At 43.7% G+C, this 17,685-nt stretch overlaps 2 protein-coding genes across 3 annotated transcripts in view; one reads left to right on the top strand and one right to left on the bottom strand.

Annotated features, from left to right (window-relative positions):
* NMT1 (N-myristoyltransferase 1) overlaps positions 1–8,237 on the bottom strand; it is a 32,463-nt gene extending 24,226 nt beyond the window's left edge. For both annotated transcript variants that reach the window (XM_059670456.1, XM_059670457.1), the window contains exon 1: positions 8,076–8,237. In XM_059670456.1, coding sequence (XP_059526439.1) covers positions 8,076–8,206 — 131 coding nt within the window. In that variant the 5' untranslated portion in view covers positions 8,207–8,237. The remainder of the gene's footprint in view (positions 1–8,075) is intronic.
* Positions 8,238–8,447: 210 nt separating this feature from the next.
* Positions 8,448–11,325, top strand: LOC132218766 (large ribosomal subunit protein uL16-like). Its single transcript, XM_059670459.1, has 2 exons — positions 8,448–8,608; positions 10,381–11,325. Exon 2 carries the CDS (start codon positions 10,408–10,410, stop codon positions 11,050–11,052), a length of 645 nt encoding a protein of 214 aa, XP_059526442.1. The 5' UTR covers positions 8,448–8,608; positions 10,381–10,407; the 3' UTR covers positions 11,053–11,325.
* Positions 11,326–17,685: the final 6,360 nt, after the last annotated feature.

Raw genomic sequence — 17,685 nt, 5'->3', positions numbered from 1 at the left:
AATCAGGAAGATCCAGTGAAGGCTGGAGGTTACTTTATTCCAAATGTAAGGTCATGAAGTTACAAGCAAGTGCACCCTCCTACCTATTATATTAATGAGATAAAGAAGCATATCATGGAAGAAAGACTGATAACATTCAGAGGAGGAATGAGATGAACTCCTTAAAACCAGATGCTCAGCAAAACCCCCAAGGCCATATCAATGAACAGGAAGCATAGTCATTTATGCCCTGAAGATAATTTTTTTCTTTTAATAACTCAATTTTGTTACCACACAGAGGCCCATTTGTAGCTTATGACAACTCTGTTTTTCTTATTCCAGAGACAGTCTCACTTCAATCTCAGAATTATATGCAGCATTAGAAGGTTTAAAAACTGGTTGAAGGGGGTAATGGGAGGATAAGGACACATATGTAATACCTTAATCAGTAAAGAAATTTTAAAAAAAGGAAAGAAAAAACAAACTGGTTGATATTAGGACAAACCATCATCCCACTATTGATACAATTTACAAATCCTTATTCATTTTAGCGTATAGAGTGAATTCTCTGGTCTCTGTATATGAATTACCTTAAGAGTAATTTTTTTATATAATTCTACGGAAAGAAGAATCAAAAGGTCAAGGTGAATAACTGTTCTAGAGTAACCAACTGGATATTACTAAGTACAACTTCAAGTAAGGAAAAGAGAAGTTACTTCCTCCAACTTCAGACACCTTTATCAGTGTGCAAATCACTAAAAATCTACCTTCCTGCCTTTGCTCTTGCTCTCCAGTGGAGACACTTCTATGAAGCCATCTCCTCACAACTCTATTTTTGTGGAAGGACCTTGGGCTGAACTCTTGTTCTGTTTTATGCATTATTGATACTATTGCTGGCAAACTCCAAGACCCAAACTAAAATCATTTCCTTGTATTGGCTTGACTTTGCACAAGCAGCTACTGAGCAACAATCCTGTTTCAACTTGTACATCAAGCCTACAGAGTCCGCTGAAGAACAAAGCGAAGTTTTCTTAAAAAGTCATTTTTACTGAGCTACCAGGTATTGAGCCATATCCATGAAAAACGTTATGAGCTCACCATGGTCTTACAGCCAACATCTCAAATAGACTCAGAGAAGAGACTTCCAAGGAGCCCACTAGGGTTAGCTTTTAAGGTGACTGTAATTATTCACAAGAAACCAAGCTCAGAGACCTTGAAAGTAGGTCTTCAAGAAACATTAGGAAGCCAGTATCATTTCACAGAAGAATGACCTCAATTTGGATTTGGGGATAACCAAACCAGAGAACCCCACAGAGGCCAGGCTAGCCCTTCTCTAAGAACTGGGCATCACGTTTAAAGGGACTTGAGGTTCATATGGACTGGATAGGTGTCCCAGGGCATGCTGGGATTCTACAAATTGACACAGACATCTCTCAGAGTTCTCTAAGCCTGCTGGTCACCTTAACATACTCCAAAGAGATCGACCAGACTTGGAATACAAAAAAATCAAAATCTAACTTTGGTTCATTTGGTTCCAAAATAATGAGCAGAGAATTCGTGAAATTTGCCCTTTTTGGGGGGAGGGGGAGGAGGTAGAGGAGTGATCTTCGCCTGCAATGGAAAGGGCTGTGGGAGTTCACATAAACATTTTGAAATTTACATTCTAAAGTAAAGTTGATCAACCCAGTCATTAACGAACAACCTAGTGAACATGGGACGAATCAGCAGAATGACAGACCCAGAGGCCAAAATATTCTAAATTCAAACATACAAGAAATCCTATGGATGCTGTGGCAGAAAGTTAGGGCTGGGGGAGGAGATGGAAAATGAACCTCAGTACTTACTTCTAGAAACCGAATGCAGTGCCAGGTTTGTGAGTGGGTGGGAGGGAAGGGCAAGTTGACAGATAAACTACAGGAGCAGCAAACTTCCAGACAAGATAAGTAGTAATCATCTTAACCTGGACCTCCTCCCCATCCCACTGAACGACAAAATCCGCTCGGAGGCGCGTGGCTGAGGAACAGAAAGCTGTTGCTGTGGGAGCTAACCCACCAGAGCTGGAAGGAGTATCAGGGCTGTCTAACTTGACTTGTTGTTTACAGAGAGGAAACCAAGACCCAAGATGTGAGGCAAACTGGTCATCAACTAACCAATCAGTCCCGAGAAAGGCCACCAATCTCTAAAGACCTGGCCCATTCTTCCCCCAACACTACAGTCGTTCCCTGTGAGAATTTACCCGAGAATCTCCAAAGCCAAAAGAACACTGTTTCATCACATTGTTTTTATATGGAAAGCCTCCCTCCTCTGCCTACTATATGTCCCCTTGATGCCTGATTTAAGAGTACAATCTCCCAAACAATTTAATACTTTATATATAACAATGTGCTGCTTCCTGGCTTCCCAATGAAATTAAAAATGTCCTAAGTGTTGTGACCGCATCTTATACAGCTGTTCTAGTTGTGCTGAGCACACAGCTAAAAATTCAACAAATATATGCTTAACTGCTGCTTTCCAGGCACAACTCTGAAAAGCTAGAGCTTAAAAGAGGGTCAGAAAACATCTTTAGTAATGTTTCCATAGGACAGCTATATTAATATTCTATGAAAGCAGTGGACATGCTGTGTTCATTAGAGCTACTGGTTAAGATTTTAAATGATCAACTTTCTTATTTGTTGCTTCTCTCTCCTTAGAACCTATCCTATTCCTGTAAGGGTTAAAACAAAAACTCTCCACTATAACTACATCAAATGGTTCCAATGTCTTAAACACAGACCACAGGTTTAGCTTTAATTACGAGATCAACAGGAAGAGTCCAGAAAATAAAATTCACAATTTTCAGTCACGTTTCCCCCCCTAAAAACTGGAAATTAATTCTTTGGGCTAAAATTCAAAATTTCCAGAGAAACTTACTAGATACATCCTAGCTTCTAATAGCCTTTTGATTCCACCTTTAGATATCAGGAAATCCTTCTGCAGATCAATTTACTCATGAGTATGATATGTTCAGCAATCCTATTAGTGCTCAGCAGGCTCAAGGAGAGGTGAACAAAGTGGCATTTACAAAAGTGCCCAAGTAGAAACCACCTGGTATGAATCAGTACTCACTGCCTATCCTCTCTACCGCTGTGACTGCAGGATCACGTAATGCAAACTCTGCAAATTTCCACCAATCGGTTATTTATATAAGAAACTGATGTGAATCCTGTATGACAGAAAAAACACTCAGTACGCCATCGAAGTACCCTAGGAGGCCTGTGAAAAATAGCAGGTTGTGGGAAGGAATTACGAAAGATTGCTTTTACTGCCACCCTCTACCCTCTCTGGGATAGTGAGCCAGAATTGTGAGGATGAACAAGCCAATTCCTGTCATAAAGGAAAAGTGTGTTTTGGGTTGGTGTGGTGAGCTAGACTGTAACCTGGCAACTCCGAGGTCAAGCCAAATGCTATTCAGAGACCATTTTCAGTAATTTTCTGAGCAATGACTCAATAATGGCAGCAATTTCACACACTGGAATGACCTCTGAAAAAGATTCTGGTCCATAAAGGAGAGTTTAAAGGGGCCACCTTTAAGCCACCTCCATCACCAACTGGCTTCCTAGTTAGGGTAAGTCCCTCCCTGGGTTACTGAATGGATCCGAAGACAGGGCTCACAGCCTCAGAGAGTCAGGATGTAGAAGTCAATGCAGTAGGGAAAAGAAATCCGTAAGTCCATAATGGGTCCTTCGGGGTGTGAAATGGAGAGGTGAAGATGCAAATCCCAAGCCTCATTATGTAAGCTAAACCAGTTATAACTGCAGTGGAGCTGAGATAATCCATGCAAAGGGCTTAGCAATGTCTAAGTGCCCAGCACATAGTAAAAATAACAAAGTGTAACATTTACTGAACACTTAACAACAGTGAACCCTCCTCAGTTGCCTCTCAAAGTCAGCAGCACCAGAAAAAAGTTTGAAGGACTAAGCCCACTGAAGAATTTTAGTTTCTTTGTGTGTGTGTGCCCTAAATGCAACAATTACAAAAGCACCCTCCTTGAAAAATTATAAGAGAGGCTAGCAGGGTAGAGATTTAAAATAAACAGTTAAAGAGGAAAAGCTAAAGAAGCATCCTCCTCAAGTTACTAAATCTATGGTCCTAAAATCTACAAACTTCACAGGGAAAGGTTAACTGCAGACTTAGTAAAGCTGGGACATTTTGGAGTGAGCACATTAAACAATGAAAAATCAGCAAAACTTGTTTGCCACGAGCAGCCTCCCTGAAATAGGCTCTAATTTATTTTTCGTTTCTTCTGCTTCCAGTCTCTTCTCTTTGAAGCAGCTCTTGATGAGTTTCTTTTTAATTGCCACTTAATTGGGAAATAAAATTAGAACACTTATTTGATATCAGTGATGAGGCTTCTCTTTTCATTTCTGCTTTGATCTAGTTTTGAAAAACCAAAGGCTGAAGGGGGCGATTACGAAAAAGAAACGAAAAGATTTCTTCTTTCCAAGAGCTCGATGCAGCTATAAGCCACCAAATAAATACGGAAAGAATAACTCTTTGGAGAATCTGAAGAAATCAAAAAAGCAAGGATAGCTTATGAAATTCCTTTAATAAAGACCATTCTTTTCTGTTCAGCTTCTTCATATGGGATAATAATGCATAATTAGGAAGAAGGAAAGCTTTTCAAAACCCATCTTAACCTGTCCCCTGGAGTAAGAGAACAGGACGGAAAAGAGGCCCTTATTAAAGGGTTCTTGACCTATGGCTTAACAGCATCTCAATGGTACAGACGACATTGCAAAATAAATTCCAAAGACTCCTAGGAACCAAAGAGTTTAAAAGTTCCTTCCTGTTCCAAAACACCGAGATAAATATTACCTATTTGGTACTCCAAAATCTGCCAGCTGGTAAGGTTTATTCTTTAGTGATACTTCTTGGAAAGCCTTTCATGAAAAACAAACAAGCAAATAAACCATATATGTAGATGGATCATGAACTGCTGGGTAAGTGGCATAACGATGGTCTTAGTCTGACCCTCCTCTCAATTGCTGAGGGTAATTAACTTACGTCAGGCAAGTTACCAGGGTAAAAATACTGCCCTCCTTTTCTCTGTTGAGTGAATTAAAAAAAAAAAAAAAAAAAAAAAGCTGACAGGAAAACTGCAGACAGATACATCTATACACACACACACAATGTATATGTATGCATGTGCACTTACACATTCCTATGTACATATGAAATTTAGACTCACCAAATGTTTAATTAGGGAAGAAATACAAGACAAGAAAGAAAGGTCAAGAACTTATACACAAGGGAACATAAGGAAATAGCACAACTGAATTTCCTGTTATTCCAGCGCATGAATGTAGCTCATTTCATTACTATAAAGCACTGTGAGCCCATCCTGAAAGAAAGACCTAAGAGAATAAGGGTTAGTTTGAATTAACTGCATATTATACTTTATAATTATTAGCATCAAAGGGAGATAGTCCCCTTCAACTTTTATATCACTTTTGAAAACATTTTAAATAATACAAGTAAAGACAATAAAATTTTCAAGAAGCCAAAAAGCAGTGGAAAACTTCCACAGTAAACTGGGGGATCATTGATCTCCATAGGTATTTCACAAAATCTGTAGTAAGGCTTACAATGGGACTTATTTGAGGACAGAAAGTGTGTATGTAAGAAAAACCTGACATCTTCACCCTCAGTGAGGAGAAATGAAACTCCACCAACACTGGGTAAGAACTTTAACACTTGCCATTCATTCATCCAGCAAATACTCATGAAGGCACACTAAGAGCCAGGCATCTCAAAGATATGAACCCTGTTCTCAGGCACCTTAGAGTCAGGTGAGGCACGGACTGGACACCTATGTTGCTTAACTAATGTTATGATAAAAGCTACAAAAAATACAGTACGTGATAAGGGCGGGCAGGCAAGCTGGAAGGAAGCTTTGAAGACTACGAGGGAGGGGGAAGACTTCATTCCAAATGCTATCTTATTAATCCCTACAACTAAAGGTTAAGTAACTGTCCCAAGGTCATAGATTATTAAGTGTCAGAACCAGGTTTTTGTTGTTGTTTTAAAATGTTTTTATTGATTTTAGGGGGGGGGGAGGGGAGACATCAATTGGTTGCCTCCCATACGCACTCTCACCAGGAACAGAATCCATAACGGGGGCATGTGCCCTAACCAAGAATCGAACCTGAGACCCTTCCGTGCACAGGACCAGGCTCAACCAAATGAGCCACAGTGGCCAGGGCTGACCCCAGGTTTGAATGACTCCAGTGTGTATGCTTTTCCTACCGTGCCACATGGCTTCTTCCCAAAACTGTTTACTCTGACAATTAACAGGAAAATGTTGAGTCTACCTTGGAATCTAAATGCCAAAACCAGACCCTGTCCACCAGGCTGGGTCCTTTGGTTCTCACCTGCCACTTCCAAACTCATTTTTTATAAAGACCTCTAGGTTCAAGATGCTAATAAACTTAATTTGTTCACCCAGACTATAACTGTAAACAAAACCACCACCAATAAAAGAAACCCATTCAAAGTTTTTTAAGGTTACCACTTTGTTATACTTGAATTAACCAGGGGAGTTTTGCAAAATGATTCATCGATTACAGGGAACAAAAACCATTAATGAGCTATAGACACTGGTCAGAGCAACAGTTTAGTAGAAAAAACAAAACAAAATAAAAGCAACTACACAGAGAGCAAAGAAACTGTACTTTCACTTCTGAAATGACTTTCTAATTCAACAACTCTCATCTACGAGTGGGATCTCCATTCAGAAGGGCTGCACTCTCCCTTCTTTCTGTTCCTATTTCCTCTTTCTCAGCTCTTCCGTTCTTAGGAATCCCAAACTTCAAAACAAGGTTTTTATTACATTAGATCTGTTGGGAGTTATAGCGAAAGAACATAGTCTTATGAAACCAAAATTGACAAGCTTCCTTTTCCTCGACCTTCTTCCCATTTTTAATGCTGGCTGAGAAATAGATCTTTTAACCTAAGAGTTCATCACAGGTGGATTATAAGCCACTTTACTATTCCTATATTCTCTCAGAATTTTTTTAAAAAGTTTATCCAAAGACATCAACCTTCTACCTTTACCTCCAGCAATACCATCAATACTGCAAATGACAAGGTGGCTATGAAAAGCAGACCACAGATTCGGCCGAAGTTACACATCCAAAACAGTCTTTCATGACTTTCCATTAACATCACATAAATATAGATATAGATATAGACAGGGAGGGTGAGCATCAGCACCAGCCACTGCAACCACCTGAAGAGGAATGACGGGGTGTGGCTTACAGAGTGAAAACTGATTTGGAAACAGAACTCAACATTCAAACGCCCGGTACATTTCTCCTGCCCGGGGGACATACAGGTACCTGTAGGCAAGACGCTAACGTCCAGGAGATGCAGTATTAAACCCACTCCCAAGCACCGCCCAAGAAGCATCACCACTCAATTTCTTGAAGCTTGAGGCGACTTCGCCAAGTTAACAGAACCAATATGCTGGAGGACCTAATTATATATTGTTCAGGCAACTTGTGAATTATGTGGAGCAACAGACACCCTATACATCAACACATTCTTACACAGTGGTTGTGTAGGGTTTATAAGGTGAGTTTATATTTTCAGATTCTCCGGTAGGGACATTTTACAACATAATTATGGTTTGTATAGCCTGGTTAACTTCCTCCTTGAAGACGAAGCGCAGCGAAGTGTTTTATTAGTTATTGCTAATCACGTTGTTCACACAACACCTCTATAAGTAACGTTCCCTTTGAACTGTACGGTTATGTGGACCTGTGTTGTGCCATCGAAAACCATCATCCTACAGGCTCTTTTTCCGGGATGCGCCTGAAGCACACACAGAAGAACTTTTATATAATAAAAGTATTGAATGTCTCCGGCCCTTAATATACTGAGCACCCACCCCTGGTAAATGACAAAGAAAGCAACCAATCACCGGGCAGAATCTCAATGCCTCAGCCAATAAGAATATGGGGGTGGGGTTACACTAAAGCTCCCGGTGACTTCCCCGCACCCCAGAAACCCAGGTGGTGGGAGACTGGACAGGAATTGGACTCCGAGGATCTCGTTACCCCCGGTTGCAGCTGTTGTCCTCCTCGTTCTCGCAGTCGCTGCAGTGCTCATGGCCGTTTCCGTTCCCTTCCATCATCTGCGGCCGCGGAGGGGCCGGCGACTTCACTGCTGTCTCACTCTCGTCCGCCATCTTGAGTTCCAAGAGCCGGCCTCCGCGCCTCGCTACATGGGGGGTTTCTATTGGATGAGGGGAACTGGCGCTATATTCTGGGTTTTGTAGTTTTTGTGGCGAAGGGAGACGTAAGTGGGCGCGGCTCATTCCCCGGAAACCGGAACAAGGTGAACTACAATACCCAGAAATTATGAGGGGAAGCCGTCCTAGGCCAGGGCCCCCCACTACTCGGAAACACTGGGCGTTGGGCTTTGATGGCCGGCGCCGCGTGGCATGCTGGGAATTGTAGTTCGGCGTAAGTTTAGGGTTTCGGGCGTGGAGGCTCCAAAAGCCAAGGTTTGACCTCAGCCTGCCCTTGCTAGTGCCCGGGCGATTGGAGAGCCGTTATTGACTGCCGTTAAGGACCGTTACCATTTCCGAGTAAGTAAGAGGGCCTGAGGCCCGCGTGTGTGACCCACCGGGAGCCTGAATGCATCAAGCCGTCTTAGAGGGGCTTTCCTGCAAGAAGCCAGGTTGGCTCCGGGCCGCCATCCTTACTCGGGACTCTGCGCGGCCTCTGGTGGGGCGGTGGATTGTGATGTGCGGAGCACTGCTTCTGAGCCAGGAGACTTGGCTGCCGGATTAGACCTTGCTGCTTCAGGACCTCCAGGTGCCGGTCGCCACCGAGCTCTTCCGCACACGGTGTCCCTTTCTTTTGTTTTCTTTGATTGTTTGCATCGCCTGTATCCCCTCTGTGGCCTCTTTCCCCTCCACCCTACAGTGTCCCTTTCATTCTCTGCCGCAATCCTCCACCAGGCTCTGTGGTAAAGATTTTCAAACTTCTCATTTAATTCTTTTTAACAAGCCTAGAATGTGGGCTCTGTTCCCTTTTTTTCGTAGAGGAGGAAATGTGGCCCATATTGGTTGGTTAAACTACAGTCACGTAGCTAGTAAGTGGCAAAATCAGTATATAAATCTTCATTTGTCTGCCCTGAGGCCCTCTTTCTTCTTTATCACTACAAAAGCCCCAATGTGGGTACATCTACCCAAGGACATCAGTTATTAGAAAGTAACTGTAACATCTTTTTTTAAAAATATATTTTAGTGATTTCAGAGAGAAAGGGAGAGAGAAACATCAGTGATGAGAGAGAATCACTGATGGGCTGCTTCCTGCACACCCCCTACTGGGGATCAAGCCCTCAACCCAGGGATGTGCTCTTGACCGGAATCGAACCTGGGACCCTTTAGTCCGCAGGTCGACGATCTATCCATTGAGCCGAACCGGCCAGGGCGGAAAAGACAACACCAAAGAGTTCCTTGGCCAAAAAAGGGAAGTGATCTTTGCCTTTGGGAAACTCTCAACATGGGAAGAGACAGTTCCCATCTGACTCAAGGAAACAAATAAAAGAGCTAAATATTGCCAACTTTTGGTTTTTATATCAGTAGCAAGATCAGAAGTATTTTCCAAGTCAGATAATCTTAAATCATTTATATTTGGCTTTGGAGGGCAAAGACACCTGTTCAGCCTGAGAGCTGTCACCTCCACCCATCTCTGCAGGGCCAAGACATACCACCTTACCTGCAGCTGCAGGTGAGTGGAGGAGGTCAGAGATAATAGTACACTTTACATGTGTTAGTTTCACCTGTTGTAGCTGTGCGACCCTGGGAAGTACATAGGGAAGGGGACTTGAAGAAAACTGTGCTTGAAAAAAGAATTCACAATGATACCTCGTTGCAGAACTAGAACCCACACTGGGTATTCCAGTTCCCAACCCTGCATTTTCTTTTCTCACAGATACCCAGAGGTTAACTGAAGGCTAATGAAACATAACCGAGGAAGAGGGATTATAGGGAAAGAAGGTGCTGGTTGGTCTCTGGACACTGCCATTCTTGCAGTGCAAAGCTTAAGTAAGATGCTGCCTTGTATTTTACTGTAAACAGAGCTGTTCTTGCTCAGCAGAGAGCCTTTTCGGGGAAGTAGGCAGGCAGTGTGAACATGACCAAGCTCAGAATGCAAATCCAAATCCAAAATTCTGGAATCCAGCACCTCTCAGAATTTCAGAATTAGAAGGGACCTGAGAGAGGCTCCTACTCCCTCTCTCTTAGGGTTTTTCAAGTGTGAATCCTCACTTAGATTTTGTAGAATCCATGATTTCTGAATAATAAAATTTAACCTTATGTTTTTAAAAAGAAATTGATCTCTTTCCTTTCAGCGTGCCACTGAAGATCCTGGTGTCGCCATGGGTCGCCGCCCTGCCCGGTGTTACCGGTATTGTAAGAACAAGCCGTACCCAAAGTCTCGCTTCTGCCGAGGTGTCCCTGATGCCAAGATCCGCATCTTTGACCTGGGGCGAAAGAAGGCGAAAGTGGATGAGTTCCCACTCTGTGGCCACATGGTGTCAGACGAATACGAGCAGCTCTCCTCCGAAGCCCTGGAGGCCGCCCGCATTTGTGCCAACAAGTACATGGTGAAAAGTTGTGGCAAAGATGGCTTTCACATCCGAGTGCGGCTCCACCCCTTCCACGTCATCCGCATCAACAAGATGCTGTCCTGTGCTGGGGCTGACAGGCTCCAGACAGGCATGCGGGGTGCCTTTGGAAAGCCCCAAGGCACCGTGGCCAGAGTCCACATTGGCCAAGTCATCATGTCCATCCGCACCAAGCTGCAGAACAAGGAGCACGTGATCGAGGCCCTACGCAGAGCCAAGTTCAAGTTCCCTGGCCGCCAGAAGATCCACATCTCCAAGAAGTGGGGCTTTACTAAGTTTAATGCCGATGAGTTCGAAGACCTGGTGGTCAAGAAGCGCCTCATCCCTGATGGCTGTGGGGTCAAGTACATCCCTAATCGTGGTCCCCTGGACAAGTGGCGAGCCCTGCACTCGTGAGAGTCTCGGTGCTGCCTCCACCTTACACCCACCACTAAGTCAACTTTCCATCCATGAAAAAAAAGACTCAGTGGTTGAACATCAACCCTGGAAGGTCACAGGCTCCACTCCCTGTCAGGGCACATGCCTGGGCTGTGGGCTCTATCCCCAGTGGGGGACAAGCAGGAGGCAGCCGATCTATGATGTTTCTCTCTCATTGATGTTTCTCTCTCTCCATCTCTCTCCCTCTCGTTCTAAAAAATCAATAAAAACATTTTTTTAAAAAGAAAGAAATTGAGTATATGTAACTTTAAAAAAAATGACCACTTGATAACTGAATATGACCACATGTGATTTTGGTGCCTTTTGAGTTTACAGTCACAGGGCAATGTAGTTTCCTAAATTGGGACTCCATATAAATGCTTTCTTAAGGCTCTAAGTTTTCATATTGGGTCCTTCCCACTCCCTCATAAGAGTCCGCCTTCCTGGCCTGGCCAGTGTAGCGCAGTTGATTGGAGTGTTGTCCTGTACATCAAAGGGTCAAGGGTTTGATTCCTGATCAGGGCACATACCCAGGTTGTGGGTTTTATCCCCGGTTGGGGCACATATGGGAGGCAACCAATCGATGTTTCTCTTCTCTCTCCCTCTCCCTTCCTCTCTCTAAAATCAATAAAAACTTATCCTCAGGTGAGGATTAAAAAATAATAATAAAAGATAGCCTTTCTCTTTCGGACAGCTCTCATTAGTGGAAAGCTGGCTAAGTTCTGCCTTATGGGGCTATGTAGAAACATAATCCTGTGTCATCCTAGGTAGTTGTTACATATTCTACAATTAATAGCTGGTTTCCTAAAATTCTTATTTTTTTCAAAGTAAACATTCCTGGCTTTCTGAGCACCTCATCACACTAGAATAGCAGGACTCTCCCATTTAGCTCTGCTGGCTCTTCCTACTCACCCGTTCTGACAGGAGCATTAAGGAAGTGGGGTACAGCAGGGCCCAGAGGGTGACTGAGGGATGTGCCTGTGAAGCTCTGCACATTATGGAAATTGCTCTTCATATAGATACCTGCATTATCCCTTCATGGTTGTTACTGGGGACAGAATATAGTGGTTAAGAGGACAGGCTTCAGAGTCTGGCTCCCTGGTTGTAATTCTTTAAAATAATTCATCTTAGAGAGAAAAACACTGAGGTTGTTTCTTGTATGTGGCCTGCAACCTTGGCGTATTGGGATGACATGCTAACCAACTGCGCTACCTGGCCAGGGCCTCCCTGGGTTCTGGCTCTGCCTTTGCCTAGTGAGTGACCGGAGGCAAGTCTCTGAACCTGAATACCCTCATCCATAAAATGAGACAATGCACACAAAACACTTAGTGAAGTGTCTGGGACAGTCAACACCTAATAAAGTATTTCCCTTCCCAAGAAGCCTGCATTACTACTGTGATAAAGAAAAACACGGATCAAGGCCCTTGCTGTGCTCCCAACATCTCAGGTACCCTTTCTTCCAACGGGCCTAGGAAGACACGAGCCAGGTTGCACATACTCAATGCCTTGGAGCACTCACGACGTGTTAGGCTCTATGGGAGGAACTAGGGAATCAGGGATAAAACAGTCCGTGCCCTGGGTTCATTCCATGAGTTGGTCAGTACACAGACTAACAGTTACAGAATAGTGTATAAGAGAGTGGGGAACAGGGATGTAGCAGGAGCCTCGGAGGGACTCTTTAACCTGGGAAAGGGGTCCTGGAGGAAAAGACAGCTAAGCTGAGTTTTTATAGGGGAAGCAGACAAATGGGTGGATGTTCTGGGCTGAAGGTGTGAAAGCCCAGCTGCCTGAGGGTAAGGTGCTTTTGAGGTACTGCAACAAGATTGATGTGCCTGGCCCAGCCGGCATGGCTCAGTGGTTGAGCATTGATTGACCTATGAACCCGGAGGTCATAGTTCAATTCCTGGTCAAGGCACATGCCCTGGTCATGGGCTTGATCCGGTGTGGGGCATGCTGATCAATGATTCTGTCTCATCATTGATGTTTCTCTCTCTCCCTTCTCCCTTCCTCTCTGAAATCAATCAAAAAAATATTTATTTAGGCATATCAAATAGGTTTGATTTTTTTCTTTTTTAAAATATTGTTGAAAAGATTATACATGTCCCCTCTTTCCCCCCATTAACCTCCTCCAGCCCCCCGCCCTGTGCTGCCCCCTCCCTACCCCCCAGCCCCATGCTCTCATCCCCCCACTGTCTGCGTCCATGGGTTATGCATACATGCATACAAGGTCTTTGGTTGATTACCTCCCACTCACCCGCCCTCCCCCACCTTCCCTCCAAATAAAAATATTTTTAAAAATATTTTAAAGAAAAAGAATGATATGACTGGGGCTTAGAGTGTGAGGAGCATTTTGGAAGTTGAGGCTGGAGAGCTAGTCTGGAGTCAGACCATGAAGGGATGTGGGTGCCATGCTGAGGAGTTTGGGCTTTGTCCTGAAGACTCGGGAGCCACTGAAGATTGTTAGCTGGGGAGAGATATGATCAAATTTTTGTTGGAGCAAGATGGCACACTAGGAAGTCGACTGGATGTTCTAGGGAAGAGTTTTTCCTCCTCTGAAGGAGAACAGGGCCAGGGGGCACAATCATGAGATAAGGGATGGGGAGGTGGAGCTCACTTTCAGGTAGGGGACCCTCCTCTTGGGCTTTGGGGCCATTATTAAATGACATCCCTGACACACGAGCTTAGAGCTCATGTGACATTGAGTTTGCCTTCTGCTTGGTGTTGTGGTATATAAGAGAGCGTGCCAGGCATTCCCTGCCCAGAAGGCACTTACAGTGAAATCCAGAAAACCAGGCTCACTAGAAAACAAAATAGCAAGGCCTGACTGGGTATGATGACATGAGCTACGGAGATAAATTAACTGAAATTGGGGGCAGGGTGAGGGTGCAGCTCTCTGGGGCGCTGTTAGAAAAGGTTTCCTGGAGAAAGCAGACTTTGAACTTGGCCCTGGAGACAGCGTAAATCCTGGGTCCCCTGTTATAGCTTCTGAGGGCAGGCCCTATGGACCCACTCCTGAGCTTTTAAGTCACAGCTGCAATTTTACTTTTGTCTGGATGATTGTTCCGTTTGTAACCATTTCCCCCTACAAGACCCTATGTTCTGTGAGGGCGGAGAACAGATGGGATTTTCCTGGCCTGTGTATCGGGGCCAGCACACAGTGTTATTTCTGTTTTACAATGAGAAAACAGTGCGTCCAGGCTCCTGCGACATCCATCAATATCTGTTGGGTGTATGCGTGAGTAAATGAGTGAATGCTAAGGAAGAAGGGATAAAGCTTTCAGGGTGTGGAAATGACACAAGCAAAGGGCAGAGGCAGGAACACAGTATTGTTACCCCTTAGGTTTGTACAGTGCTTTTTTATTTTTTTATTGCCCACAAAATGCACTGATACATGATCTCTGTTGATCATTACCTTCAACTGCCTTGTTTGACCCTGTGCAATGAGCAGGGCAGGTTTTACAATGAGAAAACGATAAGTTCAGTGATTTGCCCCAAGTTTCACGGCTTCTTAATATGAGTTCAGACTTGAACCTGGTGTTTTAACACACAGTCTGGTACAATAACTAAACTACCATCCACCTTGGCCTTGTCCAAATGTCTCATCTGGTGAGACATTTGTTGAGACATGTCTGGAGGGGTGATCAGGGTCTAAGTCACTGAAGGCCTTAAGTTTCAGGCTAAAGAGTTTGGACTTTATCTTCTAGCTGGTGACAACCTTTGGGAGGATTTTTTAAAGCTATTTAATAAAGAATAAATATTAATGGTATTTGTGAGGTACGGTATAAGTTTAATTGCACATTAATATTTATTTAAAATAAACACAGAGAAAGTAAGTTTAATTTTAAGACCAAGAGTCAAAGAGCCAGGAGTCAAAGGAGTCACCTCTACCGGACTCAGAGGATTGTTCATCACACACAACTTGGAGCAGCGCTATAGTCCAGGCATCATGCTAGATGCTAAGGACACAGAGGTGATGGAGATGCAGGTCATTGTCAGGATGGAGAGAGATCGTGTGAGCAGCTAGAGCCAGCTCAAAGATCATTATTGCCATCCTGAATAATGGAAGATGTGTGTTTGAGCTGAAAAAGCCCGGAGGCATCACCTCAGAACGGCAAAGGCAGAACTTCAGTTCCTAGGAGGTGCCTGGGATGAAGCCCCTGCAGCCGCCCTTCAGCCTTCCCTCTGGGACCGCCCAGAGCCAGATGCAGCTGCTGTTGACAAATCAGACCACAAGATGCCGACTTAGAAGACACAGACTCCATTTGTACACCAATAGCTCACTTTACTGTGTGGCAGTATCTGGGAAAAGCAGAGCCATCTGCAGGGGTTTCCTCACAAAAGGCCCCAGGAAGAGCCTGATGATTTGGGGGGAAGGGCAGGCATGTTCCTATCCCTATCACTGCCATGGCCAGCCATGGGTCAGGGTATCCCTCTGATATGTCTGGAATAGGGAAAGGATTGAAAACCACAAACCTATGCCTAACCGGTTTGGCTCAGTGGATAGAGCGTCGGCCTGCGGACTGAAGGGTCCCAGGTTCGGTTCCGGTCAAGGGCATGTACCTTGGTTGCGGGCACATCCCCAGTGGGAGGTGTGCAGGAGGCAGCTGATTGATGTTTCTCTCTCATCGATGTTCCTAACTCTATTCCTCTCCCTTCCTCTCTGTAAAAAAATCAATAAAATATATTTAAAAAAAAAAGTCAGTGAGTTCCCTGAACATATCCACATATAGACAGGAGAGATGATGTGGAGGAGATTCGAACCCTGGAAGGATGTTTGGACCAAATGGCTCTTTTGATCATGAGATGCAATCCTATTTATTGGGTGGTGGTTGTCAGTGCTGTTGATGTTAAGAAGAAAGGTTCCAGTGACTGACGTGATCAGAGAATGATATTGAAGTACTTCATTCCTCCATGTATTGGGTCCACCATGCTCTGCTGGGCATTATTCTAAGCACTTGGGATATTAGGGTGAAGAGAGAGACAATTACTACCTTAAAGGAAGCAGAGCACAGACGTACAGTTTAGGGAGAGGGAAACGAGTTAGAGCAAGAGTTAAGGGCCACCTACTGTGCGTAAGGCACCATTAGATGCTTTTATGTACAGTAGTCCCCCTTATCCATGGGGATACTTTCTAATACCCCCAGTGGATGACTGAAACCGTGGATAGTACCAAACCCCATGAATATTATGTTTTTTCCTATACATACATACCTTTTCACTTAAAATAAACACTTTATAGCTTCTCTTCAGTGTACCAAATTGCCAGCTTCACTGCTCTTAGGCTTTGGGGCCATTATTAAATAATTATTAAATATTATGGTGTCAGCCTGAAGTGGCATTGACCTATTAACCAGAAGATCACAGTTTGATTCCCGGTCAGGGCACATGCCTGGGTTTCGACTCCACCCCCAATGTAGGGCGTGCAGGAGGCAGCCGATCAATGATTCCCTCTCATCATTGATGTTTCTATCTCTCTCCTTCTCCCTTCCTCTCTGAAATCAATAAAAAATATTTTTAAAAAGTATTATGGTGTTATATGGGTACTAGATTTATCAGGGTGACCATTTCATAAGTTATGTAAATGTCTAATCATTTATATGGTTTGTACACCTAAAACTAATATATTGTACATCAACTGTAATTGAAAAATAAAACATTATTTAAAAAAAGGAAACGAGCCAAAACCGGTTTGGCTCAGTGGATAGAGCGTCGGCCTGCGGACTGAAGGGTCCCAGGTTCGATTCCGGTCAAGGGCATGTACCTGGGTTGTGGGCACATCTCCAGTGGGAGATGTGCAGGAGGCAGCTGATCGATGTTTCTCTCTCATCGATGTTTCTAACTCTCTATCTCTCTCCCTTCCTCTCTGTAAAAAATCAATAAAAATATATATTTAAAAAAAAATAAAAAAAGGAAATGAACACTACATAACTGTATTACATAAAGTAAGAGTGAAGAAACATTTTTTAAAAACTCAAGTAAAAAGTATGAGCCAAGGATTTTAGTTTTAAACTTTCAGAACTCAAGAAATCTTATATTCAAGAACTCCTGCTGACAATTCTACAAGGGGTCAAGTTTCAGCTAATTAAGAGATGATTGGAAAAGTTTGGCAAAAGAACAGATAATGAAAATTGAATAGGTTTAATTATAAATCTAAGACTAAAATATGGAGATACGAATTGAAGGGCATTCTCTGACAAGGTAGAAATACAACTTAAATTGGGGGCAAAGGGGACATGTAGAATAAGCTCAATGATTGGTGCGCAGGGTGGACGTGGGAGTCAGACGATGTAATCTAAACTAGCACATTATGCCGAAACCGGTTTGGCTCGGTGGATGGAGCGTCGGCCTGCGGACTGAGGGGTCCCAGGTTCGATTCCAGTCAAGGGCATGTGCCTGGGTTGCGGGCACATCCCCAGTGGGAGATGTGCAGGAGGCAGCTGATCGATGTTTCTCTCTCGTCGATGTTTCTAGCTCTCTGTCTCTCTCCCTTCCTCTCTGTAAAAAATCAATAAAATATATTTTAAAAAAAATAAACTAGCACATTACATAGTAGAGACCTAAGTGGTAAGGGTGCTATGGAGTGAGAGCTGAGGTCCTGAGGCATTCCAGCAT

The sequence above is a fragment of the Myotis daubentonii genome, chromosome 16, assembly GCF_963259705.1.
Source record: "Myotis daubentonii chromosome 16, mMyoDau2.1, whole genome shotgun sequence".
Lineage (NCBI taxonomy): Eukaryota > Metazoa > Chordata > Mammalia > Chiroptera > Vespertilionidae > Myotis > Myotis daubentonii.
The sequence above is the reverse complement of the archived record's forward strand: the minus strand, read 5'-3'. Positions and strand labels throughout refer to the sequence as shown.

What these genes read in the sequence shown, in the direction of transcription:
- LOC132218766 (XM_059670459.1), top strand. Translation starts at nt 10,408, where the DNA reads ATGGGTCGCCGCCCTGCCCGGTGTTACCGGTATTGTAAGAACAAGCCG.